Source organism: Lytechinus variegatus, chromosome 2, assembly GCF_018143015.1.
Source record: "Lytechinus variegatus isolate NC3 chromosome 2, Lvar_3.0, whole genome shotgun sequence".
Lineage (NCBI taxonomy): Eukaryota > Metazoa > Echinodermata > Echinoidea > Temnopleuroida > Toxopneustidae > Lytechinus > Lytechinus variegatus.
The window spans coordinates 71,144,513-71,162,972 of record NC_054741.1 but is presented as its reverse complement, the minus strand read 5'-3'; the positions used below and the strand labels follow the sequence as shown (position 1 = coordinate 71,162,972).

General features: G+C 34.7%; 1 protein-coding gene across 1 annotated transcript; it reads left to right on the top strand.

The window, feature by feature from the left end:
* The first annotated feature begins 134 nt into the window (after positions 1-134).
* Positions 135-17,902, top strand: LOC121408892 (elongation factor Tu, mitochondrial-like). The gene is made up of 11 exons (XM_041600585.1): positions 135-209; positions 8,119-8,165; positions 8,359-8,524; positions 9,560-9,726; positions 10,434-10,538; positions 10,985-11,146; positions 11,966-12,098; positions 13,598-13,702; positions 14,484-14,635; positions 14,985-15,120; positions 15,881-17,902. Exons 1-11 carry the CDS (start codon positions 164-166, stop codon positions 16,021-16,023), a joined length of 1,362 nt encoding a protein of 453 aa, XP_041456519.1. The 5' UTR covers positions 135-163; the 3' UTR covers positions 16,024-17,902.
* Positions 17,903-18,460: the final 558 nt, after the last annotated feature.

The following is an 18,460-nucleotide window of genomic DNA, read 5'->3' as shown; positions in this document are numbered from 1 at the left end:
AATTTCTTATTTTCTATATAATGAAATTAGGTATAAAATAATCATAATCTAAATCATTTTATTTAAAATGAATTAAACTTTTAATTATTCTAAAATTAAAAAAAATACATTTATACTTTGCGTGATGACGGACGAGCTTGTATAAGGCAATTTACGTAAAAACATGGCAGCGCTGTTCACAGTGAAAACGTGCGGCAAAAATTCATCAAGTAAGGCTTTGAAATGTTTGTCAAGTTTATAAATCCACAAACTGTAAGATGATTACATGTGTATAATGAATTTAAATTTTCAAAATATAAAGTAAATAATGAATATATGTATTGTTTGCAGGCTTAGGAAGTTAAGGAATGAAGAAATATCGAACAGATCAGGACTCAGGAGGAACTTCTCACTCAGACAGCGCCCCGCTGCTCCCCGGTGGAGCTCGCTGTCAGCGCCGTTACTCAGGGCGTTTTAGTTGTCGCCGCTTGTGCACTTTCGCACCTGGCGATGTTAGCACCTCAATTTTTGACTGGATAAATTGCCAAATTCTAGTTAGATCTAGTAGGGGGTGGAAGGAATGAAGGAGGACATTTTTTTGTCAAAATGAAAAGAATGAAAGTAGGTACTAATAGGAAGAAGAAAGAAAGAAGCTAGAATAACTAGAAATAATGAAGTGAAGTATGATGAGAGAAAGAAAAAGAGGAAAACAAGAAAAAGGACAGAAGTGATGAAAATAGTCCGAATTGTAGAAAAGAAAGCAGGAAAGAATGAAGGGAAAATAAGTAGGAGACAAAGAAAGATGGAAAGGAACTAAAAAGTCTAAAGAAAAGAATATAAAAAAATTAAAAGAAGTATGAAGGAAAGTATGGGAAGAGTAAGATGAGGGGGGGGGGAGAGTAAGAAGGAAGAAAGAATTAAAGAAAAAGGAAAGAAATAAAAGAATGAATGAATTCAGGAAAGAAAGAAAAAATATTGAAAAGAAGGAAGTAGGGGAGGAAATAGAGGGGAAGAGAGGAATAAAGACAAAGAAGGAAGAAAATTAGAATGAAGCCTGAAGGAAAGAAGGTCAATTACAAAAATGGAGAAAAGAAAATGGAAAGACAGGAAAGAAAAAAGTAAAGAAAGAAAAAAAAATTAATAGTTATGTTTTGGCTCAAAAAGATAGTTTAGAAAAAAAAGTTTATTAACACAAATTCATAATGTGGGGCTGTAATATACACCCGCCAAAGTGCAATCTTTTTTTAGCTAAAACAAGTGATATTTCCTTTTGCTGCTTGCAAATAACAGAGTTACACCAATTTTTAGGATTTTTATTGTTTGAATTATACAATATTTAATTTTTACAGATTTGTCCATAGGGACCAACTTGACTGAACCATATAATATTAAACAATGCTAATTCCACATGTATAGGGAGGAATTAATCATTGTTTCACTTGACAATGAGGAGAAAATTAGAATATTTCATATTTCACATAATGAAATACAAAAGAAATAGTGAGTGGATGACATCATTAGTCTCCTTATTTGCATACTGACCAGGATGTGCATATAACTATTTTGTGAAATTAAGCAAAACTTTAAAATGTCATAACTTTCTTATTTTACATCTGATTTTGATGAAATTTTCAGTGTTATGCTTGTTGGATTTTTGTCTTTATATTCAAATGTTTTTTTTGGGGGGTTGGGGTGGACTTGTCCTTTATTAAAGGAAGGCATAAAATTTACTTCTGGGCAATTCCATGAGATGGGTGCCATGGGGTGAAAAAATAAATTCATAATTTGGAACTTGTCACCCACCTAATTTTGTTCAGTATACTTCTGGGCATACGGAACAGCGTTTTTTTTCCAAAAATTCCATCAAGAATTGCAAATATTGAAATTTGAACTCAACTTACAACTCTACTGAGAAAAAACAGTAAAATTTACCTTAAGAATTAACTTGAATTAAAAAATAATTAAAGAATGGTCAGCAGTTGTTTAGTTGATTTTTAGAATGTATGGAGCATTAGTTTTGAGTTGCCAAAGACACAAAAGTGTCTTCCAATCCCATGAGGGGGTAAAAAGCATGCCACCCCATCGCTTAAACCAATGTAACGTGAGTAACGAAAAAATTGAAAAAGTTTGATATTTTAATATTCCCTTCCATTCAAAATGTGCCAGTGGAAATTTTCTTCATTCTCCTTGTACCTGATAAGAAAAATAAGGTAGGAGCTGTATACATGTCATGGAATTACAATGAATGAGGCCAAAAAAATGTAACGTGAGTAACAATGTAACGTGAGTAACGATGGTGTAACGTGAGTAACGACATAAAATTGTGATATTGATATGTTTTTCACAGGCTATGGTACAGTAGGGGAAGGCGGGGTAAGTTGAGCATAGGGGCAAGTTGAGCCACCAGCCCCAGGCCAATAATGAATGAGTCAGACATTGTGGTGGTGTCATGTATTGATGACCCATAGCAAAACCCCTAACCCCACCATATTGTTTTCAACTTTGAAACAAAAAGTAGTTTTTTAGAGGGAAAAATATGAATTTCAGCCAAAAAAGTAAAAAAGAGTGTGAAATAGATAAGTGCTTTATAAACACACATGTCTTTAAATATAATAAAGACATGATAACAACATTATTAGTCCAGGTATGGATCTTCATTCTTGTCATAGTCTTTTATATGATGGATGCATAATAAATGTGTGGATACAAAATTATCGCACTAAGTTCGGACTGGGGTAAGTTGAGCCAAACAGCATGGGGTAAGTTGAGCCATGGTAATTCCTATGGTAATGTATCTTAAAAAACAAACAAACCATAAAAATCGATTGAAATGCTGGCTGAAAGGAGCAAATTTACAAGACTGCTCTTTTCCTTTTTAAGGATGTTAGTATTTATAGAGAATTAGTAAGTGGAAAGACTTTAAACAAAAAATTGACATGCTGGTTCTCCCTCATACATTTTGTACATAGTGTTTGTGGCTCAACTTACCCCAGAAGGTGGCTCAAACTTACCCCATATATGGGGCAAGTTGAGCCATTTGACATCGTTTTTTTCAAAGGTCACGATGACTTTCAGTGTGGGGATAGAAAGTTATATATAGGTGGAAAATATTTCAGAAGAATTAAATTTCAAGGCAAGGTACTTATTTCGACAAGATTATTAATCATATCAATTCTAACATGCAAAAAGCAAAAACTGTCACAACTTACCCCGCCTTCCCCTACCCTTTTACTGAATGACTAAGGGGTAAAAACAAAGAGTTTGGTCCATTAATGACCTTTAATGACCCTTTTGAAGTGGACTGGTCATTAATGTCATTAAAGAGAAATTTGCCAGTTGCATTATGAAAAATACGAGACATTTGGCTTCCTCCTGCTCGTACGCACGGGCGTCCGTCGATATAACACATTATATTTTTATGAAAATATGCACCCTTTTTCTTAAAAGTTGATGGAGAGGGGGAAAAATTAATCGTCTCAAGTCGGGGTATTCAGTAATGAGTACAGGAGAAACTATATTTCACTGATTTTTATGATTCATTCCATTTGATTAACTCATTTATTCGTGTTTTGGGGCTAATCTTTCCCTTACGCATTGCTTTTTGGCAGAAGTTCTATGGAAAATGCACCTTTTTTCACACAAACTTTGAGACACTCTGTATTCATTCCCCCATTGCTCGAGAATGAACGGGCAGTTAACGACGGGGTGAAAGATTTATTGAAGAATGGAGTGTATATTTCACGAAAATGAAAGCCATTACCCCATTGGATGTTAGATCAATACGTGTTTTTTAGATGAAGTTAGTTGTCGAATAGGTTCTCCTGGCATTTGAGGTCTCTATCGGTGACGTCACTCAGGATCGTCATGCCTGAACCATCGGCCGGGCAGGGGTCGCAATGGTAGTATGATTTATGCATAATGCACTCGATATATACAATAATCTTGTCCTCCCGTTTAAATGAATGTGAAACTCATATAATTTTCATCAGAGCATTCAACAGGAGTACTGTAGTACACATTTCTTTGTTATAAGTGAATTAAAGTCCCTCCAGTGAGTTTGATCACCCCTATTTAGAAAATGTATCACCCCTAAGTTGTAACACAGTCAGCTGTTTGCACTCAGGGTCACTCCGTGACCTGTGTGTGCGTTCAAGAGTTGTACACGATTTTCTGTCTCATTTAGGCAGAAATCTTTCATAATGGGTAAAGATCACAACATTAGTTCAATCAGAATCAATTGAAATGACCAACAAAGTGTTTGTATATATTAAATAAATAAAAATAAATAAAAATGTTCCAAATGGCTCTTGAAGAAAATGTGTAATTGCTGAGAAATTAGCAAAATAAATTCCATCAAAAGTCAGGTATGTTTCCAAGCAATATTGATACACTGTCCCACATATGCTTTTCTGTGTTAGTGATCGTGAGTGTTGTCAGTTTTTAGCTAAGATTTCATGATTTCACAAAGATAAGTTTATGTTATTTATCTAGATCGATAATAATAGAATGACAATCAACCTTGATTCTAAAGACTTTCCCATGAAATAATTGTTTGCTGCAACTACATATATGTACATTCTTTTGTCATTAACATAGATAAACCGGATGTAGCTAACAATTGTTGCCCTTTCAAGTTTACTGTTCATTTTTAAGCCTTTCTCAGACTTTTCATCAATAAAGATGAATAAATTTGTATCTTTGCTTATAAGAGTCTGCATGATTTGCATATACATAGCCTAATGTTCAAATACCAACACTAAACTTTGGTGCATTGCTTTCATGTACTAGAAATAAGTTATTTCATAAATTATTAAGCTGGCTAATAATTACAGATGGATAAAGCATAAAAGATATTACACTTCATTTCATTTTAGTTTGTTAAAGGTGAAAATTTCTGTTTTCACAATTTGCATTTTTTTGAAGGGGGAAGGGATATATGATAATTTCTTAACCTTGTAATGCAATATTTAGATAGAATGTTTTGGTCAGAATTACTCTATTATCTGTTTAACACATAATTCTGCTCCCTTAATCTTTAAGCAAGCACATTAACTTTATCAGATAGGTTTGCTTGGTATTGCTTACAGTACAATTAATTCATTCATGGGATTTCATGAAAGAGAAACATAATAGAGTATATATGTATGTAAGTTCATGTGTGAGGTTGGATCAGATTGCACATAAATGTGGTGTGGAGTCTAGGGGAATATTTTTTAATACTCATTTTGCCAGTTGATATTTTGCTTCACGATTATTAAAATCTTCAAACGACTGACTAAATAAAATTCAAGTGTCTCCTGACTCAGTGATTCAGAGAAACTTGAAAGGAATTTCATTTTAGGAGAATAGAATTAAAGGATAATATTTTTCACTCCACATCACTTAAAAAATTCATGTATTTTCACTAAAATTGACATCGTACGTGTATGTGTGGTAATTGCTGATGATAAGTCATAAAATGGGCAATACAGTCATCCTTGAGAAAAGAGGTTAACAAAACTGTTCCATTTTATGCCTAAAATAATTCTTATAGTTAATTACATCTAAATATACACTTTCAAGCAAATATTCATGGTCAGGAGCATGGCAATGAGTTATGTTCAATATGTAACGTGAGTAACGTGTAACGTGAGTAACGCTAATTTTGGTAAATTTGTCAAAGATATGAAATGTTTCAAAATTTCTGAGCATCTACATTTGTGAACCTCTATGCCAGCTATAAAAATCATAAACCCACTAGTTGTTATTCCACTCAGTATGAGGACACTTTTTGAACAAAGTCATGTTCTTGATTTATGTGGTCCAAAAATGTAACGTGAGTAACAAGAATTTGCTTACCTATATTTTCTGGATAGAACAGTCAAACTAAATTATGATAATATACCAAGGTGTATTAAGTTATCATAAACCTTGTGCAAAAAAGAGAGATTGTCAAACCCCACAGTAAGCACAAAATGGCAATTACAATATGTTAGGGTGCCTAAATTGTGTAACGTGAGTAACGTGGAATTGCCCTTCTGTACAATAATCACCAACCTACCATACATCCAAAAAGCTAGACAAGTGATTGTTTAATTTGCTTTGGAGACTTATATTTGATTTGAGAGAAGACAATAATTCGATGAAAATATGTTATTAAAAAAATTATACTCGGTCCCATCTCCCACTCTTTCATTTCTGTAGCTCGACCTGTTCGTCTGTGATTCGGAGAAGGGAGGAAAAATGTTGTGATGTAAACAGGCACATTTACAGACCAGGTCCTTTCGCGAAGCTAATCCACTTAATTATCGTCAAAGTTGCAAGTGGACTTGGGCTGACCCCGGGCCACCGATTTCTAGATGTAATGGGTCTATGTTTTGATAAATTGAGATTGTCCTTGTTTATGGGGACAGGTTTTTTTTTCACTTACTCCTGCAAGATATAGACAACAATTACAGGGATATACAGTATCATACTGTATCATGCTAAAAATAGATTCAGTGACCTCAATTCAAGCCCAATTCCCTCCAGTTCACTGTCTATTTTTCACGAATTGCCGTCTTCCAATAATCTGTTTTGAAACCTGATATACTTGCATTGACTAGCACACTCAATTGATGTCAGCACATGACAATAACAGGTTAATGAACTTTCCTAGATTTCATGTTTAGGTAAATCCTTAAAAATGAGACAGTCCCTGTAAACTGGGACGATCCCAATTTTCTGACCGGCGCCTTTACTGACATCAAGCTTCGGAAACTACTGTATTTTGGCTTCAACCTCGACATCAATGTTTCTCATTTAGAGTCAGATGATAGGTCTACTTGGCTTTGCCATAGTTTTGTTTTTGGTATGGTCTCAAGTTGGTGACCAAAATCATGCAACAGTGTGGAGAACGCATCGGCGAGCTGCTCCGGGCAGATCTATTTTTAGATTAGATACATTACATCAAAACTACAGCAAAATGTGACCAAGAATTTGAATTATGACATCAAGATTGAAGCTGAAATACAGCTTTTCCCGATGCTTGATGTATTGTGGCTGAAATTCAGGTTAAGTATCGGTTAGAAAAAGAAGATATCTGGCAATAAATTCAGACAAAATTTAGGTGAAATTAGATAGTTAGTATCGCTGGGGGCGAAGGTGCACTAGTGCCCTTAAAGCCTGTGTATAGCTTTGGTAAAGGGTCAATAATGTGATTGATACTCGAATATCATCTAATATGACAGTCTTACTGAAGCGTAGAGACCGTTAGATATTTTTCCAACTGCACTTTTCTGAGAAAATTTCAAATATTCAAATCTTGAATATATAGCGCCCTCTCTCGGCGATGCTTGTTTTTAATTAAAAAATGGGCATTCAAGCACTTATCTTATAAATTTAGTGATTAGATATCCAAAAGTTACAGACAAAGAACATATCTTGAAAGTTTCAGCCCATTCCATGATTTGGAATAGGATTTAATTGAAAGACAAAAACACACAGATATTTTAATTTGATCGGGTGACCCGATCAAGTTAAATTTCCATGTAAAATCGCAAAATTTATCCTGTAAAACACATTTTAATTTCATATCCTCCACATCATAACTGTTATAGGGCATATCCATTCATATTAGCTAGCAATGAAGTGGAATAGTGATAGGTGCATTTTGGTGGATTTACCAAAACTATACACAAGCTTTAAAGTCTAACATGTAAATGTGTAATAAACACATTATTTACTTGAATATATACACCCCTTGATCATGATTACAAAAATTGCTCAGAATGTTTAATTTTTAGGTCTGAATAAGTTTTAGCTTGCACTCGCATTAGTTATTTACTAGGTTTCTGAGCTACCTTATCCAAGAATAAATATGATTGTAACAAAGTTAAATGTAGCTCTGTGGTGGAAAATGTGATTGATTTTGTATATTTTATTGCCCTCTTATTGCCAAAAGCTGGATCCGAAATCAGGAAAATAAAATCACTTTTTGTGATTAACCCCCCCCCCCTTTATACATGTTGCCTGTGCACTATATTATCTAAGAATTGGCACGAGTATGTATTGCCATGAAATGATGTGAAATATTTTGGTTTAATGGCAGGAAATGGTTTGAAAATATTGTAAGATACATGAATTTCTGTCTTCTTTTTCCGTTCGTTTTTTTTTTTACAGATATGCGCAGTTTACTTGCTCAAGCTTTCAAGTCAGCTTCCTTGAAGGTGAGAATATATTGAGATTATTTATTGGTTAACATGACATTGACTCATTGAAACAAGTTAATGTCTACAGTTAATTTGAAAAGGGTGTGCTGTATTGACAAACATTGACAAACCTAGGAATGCCCTCTATGAATCTGTTACGGTGTATCCCAAGTTTTAAATATACACTTTTCTCTCTGTATTTTCCGTCCAGCAATGTCAGGCATTGCAGAGCAATGCTCGTCTGATCAGAACATTTGCTCCCCTGCTAGCGGCTGAAGCCAAACGCTCCTTTGAGAGAGGAAAGCCTCATGTAAACATAGGAACCATTGGTCATGTTGACCATGGCAAGACCACCCTCACAGCGGCCATCACCAAAGGTAGGGGTTCACCTCATTTACCTGTAACTTCTTAGCTTAACTATGCTTAAAGGAGAATAAAACCTTTGGAACAAGACAGCTTGTGTGAAAACAGAAAAATCAAAGAAATAGATCAACTAAAGTTTGAGAAAATCAGACAAATATTGAGAAAGTTATGAGCATTTGAATATTGCGATCACTAGTGCGTTGGAGATCCTCACATTGGCAATGCGATAAATATGTGTGATGTCACTTGTGAACAACTCTCCCCATTACTTTAGTATTTATTTCACTTAAACTGTCTCTTTTATCACATCTATCAGTAGATCATGTATTTTTTATATAGGAGGGCATGTAATACAGATTTTTAAAGAATACGTCATGGATAAAGAGTTTGTATCACAATAAGAAAAAGCAAAAAGAAACATTGGGGGTATTTTATAATCCATCAAAGGGAAAGTCGTTCACATGTGACATCACACATCCTTGTCGCCAATTGGAAGATCTCCATAGCATTAGTGATTGCAATATTTAAATGCTCATAACTTTCTCATTATTTGTCCAATTTTTCTCAAACTTTCTTTGTTCTTATTCTTTGATTTTTCTGTTTCAACAGAAGCCTACTTGTTCCAAACTTTTCATTCCCCTTTATATTTCCCCTTTCATGTTATTTTATTTTCTCAATCATGCAAGCATACAAATACTCTTTCTTAAGTTTTTCCTTAATTGTTTTTTGAAATACTGTACCTTGTATTTATGTATGTTGTAAAAATGTAATCTAGGTATGTATGTAAAAAACAAAAATTGTCTTTTCTATTAATTGTAATTCCCTCAAGGTTGTATGTTGATTATAGATAATCACATGTTAATGTGTATTCCATAGTTTTATTTCTTTTATTTCATTTGTTATTTCCTTCGTTCTTTGTTTTAACTCAAGGAGAACATGATTAAAAACTGGCTGGCAACTGTATTTCTTCTCAGTTATTGTATGTTCATGCTTAATTAGAGAAGTTCAATTCTAACCCTGACCTTTATACTCCGCCATAATTTGAATAGTTCTTGCTGAGGAAGGCAAGTCTGAATTCCATAAGTATGATGAGATCGACAAAGCACCAGAGGAGAAGAAGAGAGGTATCACAATCAACGCAGCTCACATAGAATATGAAACAGAGGGCAGGCATTATGCTCACACTGATTGCCCAGGGCATGCAGATTACATCAAGGTATGTCAAGGGCGAGCTTTTTATATACTTCATACAGGTGATATTCATGATTGATTGCTAATATTGATACATGTATATGTGGAGTGTTGTACCCCAGTAGATTGGTCTCCTAACTTATAAAAAAAGAGAGTCCTGAGTTTTAATAACCAGCCATGGCTTAATTTTTTCAGCAAGATATGAAGCCACATTGTACCAAATGGTACGTGATATTTTTTTCATTATTAATCGCTATGCTTTGTGTTTACGGGGCTGGGGGCTCAGTTTTGTAAAAGTAGTAATAGCTCACAAAACCTGCAATGGCATGTCAATATCATTTTTGCCTGCACATTTTGTTCAAAAACTCTGACCAATTACCAGTTAAAATTGTTCATTCAAATTTGCAATTGATAATCAAGCTGATGAAATCTTGTTGACCACAATACCTCCCCCCCCCAAAAAAAAAATGTATGATAACAGCAACAATGATGATGATGCTGATGATGAAAACATTTCCATTCTAAGGGGATGAATAAATGATGAACTGCCAGAAGAAATGGCAAGAAATAATTGAAAGGAAACAAGGAATTAATAGAGGGAGAGATTTATTTTGAGAGACATTTCATTGTGAAAAGAGAAAGGATACAAGATCGTCAAAACATGGATTGTTCGTGTGACTTTCATTAACTTTGTGCAGTTTACTTTTTAGTTTGAATCTAATATGCTTTCAGAATATGATTACTGGAGCTGCCCAGATGGAAGGTGCTATATTGGTTGTCGCTGCAACCGATGGCCAGATGCCTCAGACAAGAGAACATCTCCTTCTTGCCAAACAGGTGTAGTATTTAAAATCCTTGAAAGTCATCATCTTATTGGCAGAATATAACAGATTACTGGTACCGGTAATTTAAGAATTTCATGCAATAAAATGAAAAAAGGAAGTGGTGATATAAAATCATTAGCTTGCTCATTGCCTATTTATGAGGACATACACACAATTTGTTTTACCTTAATAATCAAAACTTTGACATTTTATACCATTTTCTATTATTTTCATCTGATTTTGATGTAATGTTCAGCCTGGGTTACCTCTTAAACCATATCTTTTGCAATACACAGAGCATCAACAAATTGAATTTAATTCTGCGCCGAATGGACAGTCATAATTTAGAGATTGGAAAAAAAAGAATGAAGTCGCTACAAAAGCACTGAATCCCTTTTCTATGTACATCATCAAGTTTAGTGATTTTGTTTTTCGATCATCTTTTGTCTTTCTGTACAGATTGGTGTTGATAAAATAGTTGTTTATATCAACAAGGCTGATGTTGTAGACAATGAGATGTTAGAGCTTGTGGAGCTTGAGATGAGGGATGTTTTGAGTGAGTTTGGATATGATGGAGAGGAAACGCCTATCATCATCGGCTCAGCTCTTAATGTTCTTGAGGTATGGAAATGTTGGAAACAATGAAAAGCTTTTTTTATAGGATTTATGCCCTCAAAAAGTTGTATCTCAAATTTAAGGTGTCATTGTGGCATTAAAACCGGAACTTGGTATTAACGTATGGCCAGTGGAAATTGATTTGATATCAACAGTCATTTGATTCTCCCTCATGTGAATTATTGACTTTTGCAGGATTTTTTTTTTTTTATTGCTAAACCAATTGTAGAGCATATGCATTTTTGATGGAAAAATATATTGTTATGCATGCTCATGTTTAGCACTCCTATTGGATTAAACAGTGATTTTGAAAAATATAACCAATAGAGTATTTTTATGTTTAACTCATTTTCAGTCTTTTGCATTGTTTTCTATAGTTTAATCCTTAATAGAGAATGAAATCCATCCCCTTTTTTCAATTTGTTTCTAGCCAAATTTAAATGTGATTATCTGCAATCTTTTTACTTATTAAATTCCTGCTCTTTGTGATTGAAATAATGTTATTGACAGACTTCTTACAAGACAATAAAACATTAAAGTAAAAAATAAGAAATATCTAAGAATATAATTCAAAACCAAGACCCCCAAATTTGTATATTATGAACTACAATTGGTAATTGATGTAGAAGAAGGTCTAATTTTAATGTGTGGAGTGCCATTATTGAATACCTAATTGAATAGAATGTGCAAACATATAATAGCTGAGATCAAGAGGGTGGATTCCCATACCCCCAAATGAAGATTAAGTGGCAGTCTCCCATTTTTGTGATGACAATGACAAGTTGAAGCACTAGGACTTTAATGCAATAATTTCTAATCTTTTAGGATAAGAACCCAGAGCTTGGGAGAGAATCCATCAAGAAGTTAATGGAAGCTGTGGATAGCTGGATTCCACTACCTCTCAGAGAACTAGAAAAACCATTCATGATGCCTGTTGAAGCGGTCTATTCTATTCCAGGTGATGCTCATGAAGATATGTGATGTTCATGATGATGATGACGATGATGCTGGTGGTGGTGATTGAGTGGTGAGGAGGAGGGGGATATTTTTAATGAGTCGGTAATGGTGATGGTGATAAGGGAAATGCTGGTGCTGGTCAGGATGGTGACAACAATTTACGACAGCGATGATGATGATGATGATGTTGAGGAAGATGATGATGATGGTGATGGTGGTGATGGTGATGGTGGTGATGATGATGATGATTTGAAGTGATATGATGATGGAATACTGACTAAAGGTGGCGCTAGTGAAGATGATATTGTCAATATTGATGGGAATGATAATCATGAAAGTGATGGTGGTGGAGATTTACAAAAAAAAAATCAAGTAGCTGATGATGTACAGTCAGTCGGCAAGCCCTGAAAAAGTAGCTTCTTTTATCCAAGTGATATTCATGACTAGAAGGTTTTTGCATAGTTACTGAGCATGGTGCGAACCAAAACACCTCTTTTTATTCTGCCACTGCTGCTCTAAATATTGACCAAATTTCATGTTTTTGGTATCTTTGTAAAGAAGAAGAATCATTCTTTCAGGTCATGTGTTTGGAATTTTTAAAAAATGTTGTAATATAGGGAAAACTTTTGATATAAAACATGAATCAAAGTGATTTTTTTTCATGCAACAAATGTTGTTTTCACACTTGATTTCTGTTTGAGCACAAATGATTTTTGGATCATAATAAAGCTGAAGATCTATGCTTTAATATGATATAATTTGTATAAGAAGATGTATCTTAGATGGGTCAGCAGCCAGCTTTTCATAGGCCAAGTACATTTAGCAGCTCAAAAACAAGAATACTGCACTCTGATTGGTCACAGAGACCACACACCCATGCAAATTCCAATGTTCCCCACACTGGGCCTCTGCAAGATCACACTCACCATGTGGTAATCTCTTCAAATAACCCGCGCCTGTTGTTGTGAAAACATTATTCAGCCAATCAGAACTCTGGATTTTATGTTACTCAGAAATTTTAGAAATCTCGTCTTGCATCTTGATGGAAAAAGCTGGCTGCTGACCCATCTAAAAGATGCCACATATTAAGAGTGACATTGTAAGAAAGTATAGAGTTTGAGCTTTCTGATGATATAAATAATGTTGGTGCCTAAAACACAAAATGTTGCACAATTTGCAAGTGAAAACAGAGGAAGAAAATTCTGTTTGATGCATCTATTCTAGTAAAAAATTCACTTATCAAAATATTTTATTCAAAAGAAATAACCAGTATGAAAGAGTAACATTTACTCTTCCCAATGGTACAAAAATAACCAATTTTACTCCAAGAGAAAGTGGTTAAATTCTTTGAGAAAGAAAGTCTCACAATTCACGAGATTTTGCAGGGACATGAATTCAGCCACGAGAGGACTTGGATAAATCTTGCCCATTTGCTCATTAACACAGGGGCTTGCCGACTGACTGTGTGTGTAAGAATATTCATTGTTCTATCTTTCACAGGTCGTGGTACTGTTGTATCGGGTCGTGTTGAGAGGGGCGTTATCAAGAAGAGTGAAGAAGTAGAATTCGTTGGGCACAACGCTAGAGTCAAATCAGTTGTAACAGGTAATTATATCATACATCCTTTGGATATATAATACATGAAGTAAATGTTTGCTCAGGATTACAAAATGCAAATGTCTGTCCATTGTAGGGAGTATTTTGAAACAAGGGTGTCATAAACCTTTCTGAGTGTGACATTCTCACCTATTGTGTGCAGATGTTTAGCTGTGGCTGAACTGTGGCCAGATAAAATAGCCAAAGAACATGCCACTTTAATGCAAACAACAGAGATGTTCCAAGAATGTCTTGTAAAATAATTGGGCTGAGTTTGCTGACACTCTGCAACCTGTCATGAAGTGTTTGAGGGATATAAAAAGTTTTACACAGATGACCTAGAATGAAGGTCACTTTCCCAAGAAATGGTCTGAATATCTAGCAATTCCATCCAAACAAATAATAATGCTCACAAGCAATTGTCAACCTCACCCCTGCAATCCTTTGGCAATGATCTAGAGCATAAAATGATCACTTTCCTGTGAAACTCATAGCTTGTTTAATGTAGATGCGAACTTCCCTCCCCCTAATGTTGTATTTATTGTGACAAACAGCACTATGTAATGTAAACACTCTCATGAAATCAAATTTCATTGTAACTCTTCAAGTACTAACTTCATTGATGGAGTCTGTGCTTTTGATGTTTTTAAACAGATGCATGTCACCAAAGCAAATCCTGAGAATCATTACCATTAACTGTATGAGATTCTGGCTTGGTTACTATACATACTTGTTTATAGGTTTATTTTTTAAATTGATCATATTTATTTTTATTCTCTCTGTGATGTAGGTCTTGAGATGTTTCATAAGACGTTAGACCAGGGTGAAGCTGGAGACCAGATGGGGGCGCTAGTCAGGAACGTGAAACGAGACGAGATCAGGAGGGGTATGGTCATGTGCAAACCAGGGGCTTTATCACCTCATAACAGATTTACTGCACAGGTTAGTTGATACTTAATAAAATAAAAAAATACACAAACTGCACAGTGCATAGTAATGGAGAAGGCATTCTCTTTCAACAATAAGTCCGTCTTTCTTTATCACACCTCCCTACCATTTTGAATTCAGTAATTGATAAGATGAAGGATAACTAAATTGATGAAATAGTGTCCAAGATTGGTTTAATGCAAAAAGGCAAATTATGTAGCTGTAACCACAATACATATATTGCAGATATGATACATTCCAATGATACAGATAAATTCATAGGTATTAGTTTATTATTTATTACTATTATTAACTGTATCTCGTACGCATTCTAACACCATTGACACGTATTCTCTTTTCGCAGGTATACATTCTAAGTAAAGACGAAGGAGGAAGACACAAGCCATTCACAAGCAATTTCACACCCGTCATGTATTCCTATACATGGGATGCTGCAGCTAGGATAACTCTACCGGAGGGCAAGGAGATGGTCATGCCTGGTGAGTGGTCCTACCCTTTTCGTGCAACTGCTTCGTGAAACATTTTAAATATCACTGGAATGCTTTCATCTCATTGGCTGTGGGAGGATTTGTTAGTGAAAATTGCCCTACAATGCTGCCAAGGCACTCCATCATGTAGGTCGTTCTCTCTGATAAACTGCCATTCACTTCACTGACAATACAATTAATATTCCTTTGCTGAGATGCTCCAATACTATGGAAATTGTTTTGACAGCAGCCTTCATTAATAGTGCCCAGAGAAGCTAATTGTACCATTCTAGTGGAGCATCTCAGGAAGATATGTGTTGTTTTGCAGTGATGATTGTTATAAGCTATTGAAATCCTTGCATGGGATTGGCTTAGAACCAAATCGTCAGAAAAACCTTTTGACAAAATGCTTCCTGAAATGCTGCCCTGTTGTTAAAACGCTGCATAATACCTCATTGAATATATTGTTGAACGTTTAGATTGATATGATATATATATATATATATATATATATATATATATATTTGAATTTTATATCGACATTCTCTTTGAATGTTTTTCCATGTATCTGCCTCTACATTGTGTGGTCTGTATCCCCTTTTCCCATTTCTCTTCTCTCTTTCTAACCCTTGGGACTGTCTTAATTATTTCCCCTTCAATTCCTGTATTCCTCATGCTCTCTCATTCTTAGATTTTTTTATTTCTCCTTCGCTCTCTCTTTCTTTCTCCAATTTCCACCTATTCATTACATTATCTCATTTATACCTTGTAGGAGAGGATACCTCCTTGGAGATCAGCCTCAAGAAGCCTATGGTATCAGAGGTCGGTCAACGCTTCACGTTACGAGACGGACGCATCACGCTCGGCACGGGAGTCATCACCAAAATCCTCCCTAACGTTGAGACCGAAGTCTAATCACCATATAACAGTCCACCTTGCATGTGCAAGTCAGATCTACCGTGACCTATGAAATAGTTTCATGTAGGACAAGTTTGATATGCATAGGTAAAGAACAAAAGACATTTGAGAAATAGGGACCTTTTGGTCACCCAAGTATGATGCAGTCTTTGATATCTGAAAGTTTGATGGCTCGATATAAGTGAGTTTATCCTTGTGGATGTTGTGGTCTATACTTAGACTGAGATGTGTGTAAAACTCGTGCTACCGGCTTTACTAATATTGATCTATACTAGTGATATTATTGCACAATTTAACAGACAAAATGGAAGTCATTTTAGAGCCTACCCAGTGTTGCCATGCACACAGGGCAAGTTATCTACACAATACCAATTTGAAAAGGATGAGCATCTCATTCGTAGGCTGAAAATCCTTTTGCAGTTTTGCTGGGGTATGGCTATTGGATCAAACCTGAACTTGAAATTGTGTTGTCTAAAGTATCATGATCAGTGTTGGGTTATCTATCCTGCTGATGATATAGTGTGTAGTGCAATTTGATGCCAACATTCTTCAGCAGATACACCAATTGATAATTCACTCTAATACATAAACTGCTCTGTATTGGTGTCAACTCCCAAAACCGTGCTGTCAAACTTTCCCAAATATTTTTGTTCTAGAGAACCACCAGTAAGTAATTGAATATAAGTATATAATAGGATTTTTTTTTTAACTAGGTTAATTGACCATAGAATCAAGAAAAAATATGTTTATTTATTTGACAATATGAAGTTGAAAATGGGTTTGTATATCTCTTCTCTTTTCTACCATTTCTTGCTTTTTCATGAGAAAATTAAGTTAATCTTTGGGTGGCAGAAGTATTTTGATTGGCAGAAAAAAAGAGGGCATTTCATTGTATTGAATCCTAGATGTTATGTATGGTATACATATTATGTATATACATGTACCCTGATATGTGTTTCTCCCTTTTCACCAAATCTAGTTTCAGAATGCATAAGTGCTTGATATTTTCATATTCATGATTTTATCAATGGAAGCAACAGTATCCAATTGAAAATACATGTAGCAGGACTGTCTTTGAAGATTTGAAAAATAAAGAAATGTCTCCTACAAAACTTGAACATTGTCTATTTCAAAAACATCAGACGATGCTTTGTCACATTCATGTGTACATTTACATTGAGTCAAAAAGTTTACAGCACATCTATCCATGTAAGTGTGTCAACAAATGTCACAGGACCATGCAAAGCTATAAGTATTTGAGGCTCTGAATCCTCGTATATTTTTTAATGATCCTGAAACCTGCCGTTTCCTATCCTGTGTAATACACATTATTTGTGACGGGGGGAGCATTTCATAAAGCTGTCTGTCAGTGATTTTCACCGATAATTGAATCTTTCCGTTTTATGCATTACTGAAATCCTTGCATTTGAAACTTTCAATAAAAACACTGACAAGTCACTTCATGCAATGCTCCCTTGATTAAAAACTGTGGTGCCAGAAGGTACAACCTCTATCTTTTTTACTTAGAGAATGGATGAAGTACCTTCTGGCACTAAAGCTCTGTGTATGTGAGATACATTTTGTAATCTTCGTGAATGATGTCATGCTGATATGGAAAATGTTTTTGATCGCTTTATATTGCAAAATCCTAATCTTGTGTTTATTGCTACATTTAAATGAAGCAATTCATGTTTGCAAATAGATCTGTCTGTAGCAAGCGCTTTTCTGTGAATGATTATTCCTTTACCATGAAGCATTGAGAATCTTACACAGACAAACTTATATCCAGTCACGTGATATTGTATATTCATATGTGATGATTATACACAATTATTCTATTTCACTTTTCGTATGAAAAATAAAGCCATTGAATGTAGATGAACAGAGTCAGGGTTCATTATTTCCTGTAGTGAGGTTGGAAGAAGGTGAATTCTGATCAGATTGTTACCAGATTATAACAAGCATGTACTAGATGGAAAAAAAATTGAGAAAGATATAGAAAGATTAAAAAACAAAATTTCAAGGGAGGGAGGTAGAATGGAAAGGGAAGCTTTGGAGTCAACATTGTATAGAAGAAAAACGAGGAATTTTGCAACATAACTTAACTTCTTATTTAGTCAGACCTACTTGGATCATACAACTATTAATAGCTGATTAATCTTAAACCGAAACTGAATTAATTAACATGAGTAAAAAAAAGAAAATGAAGAAAGGATCTTGTGGAATGCATCTGATTTCTTTTTTTTTTCTTTTTTTCTATAAAACAAACCAAACATCGTTATTTGCAATATGTATGCACTTTATTTACAAATGAACAAAAATACAGTTTATATATACACACTATATGTCCAGATACAAACATGAGATTCAGACATCCCTCTTGTCAAAATATAAGGCAATTCCGGGCCAAATCTCTTAAAACTTGATACCAGTA

Coding starts and splice junctions, on each gene's coding strand:
- LOC121408892 (XM_041600585.1), top strand. CDS start 164: ATGGCAGCGCTGTTCACAGTGAAAACGTGCGGCAAAAATTCATCAA. Junction 8,166..8,358: donor TCAAGTCAGCTTCCTTGAAG/GTGAGAATATAT, acceptor TTTTCCGTCCAG/CAATGTCAGGCATTGCAGAG. Junction 13,703..14,483: donor AGTCAAATCAGTTGTAACAG/GTAATTATATCA, acceptor TCTGTGATGTAG/GTCTTGAGATGTTTCATAAG.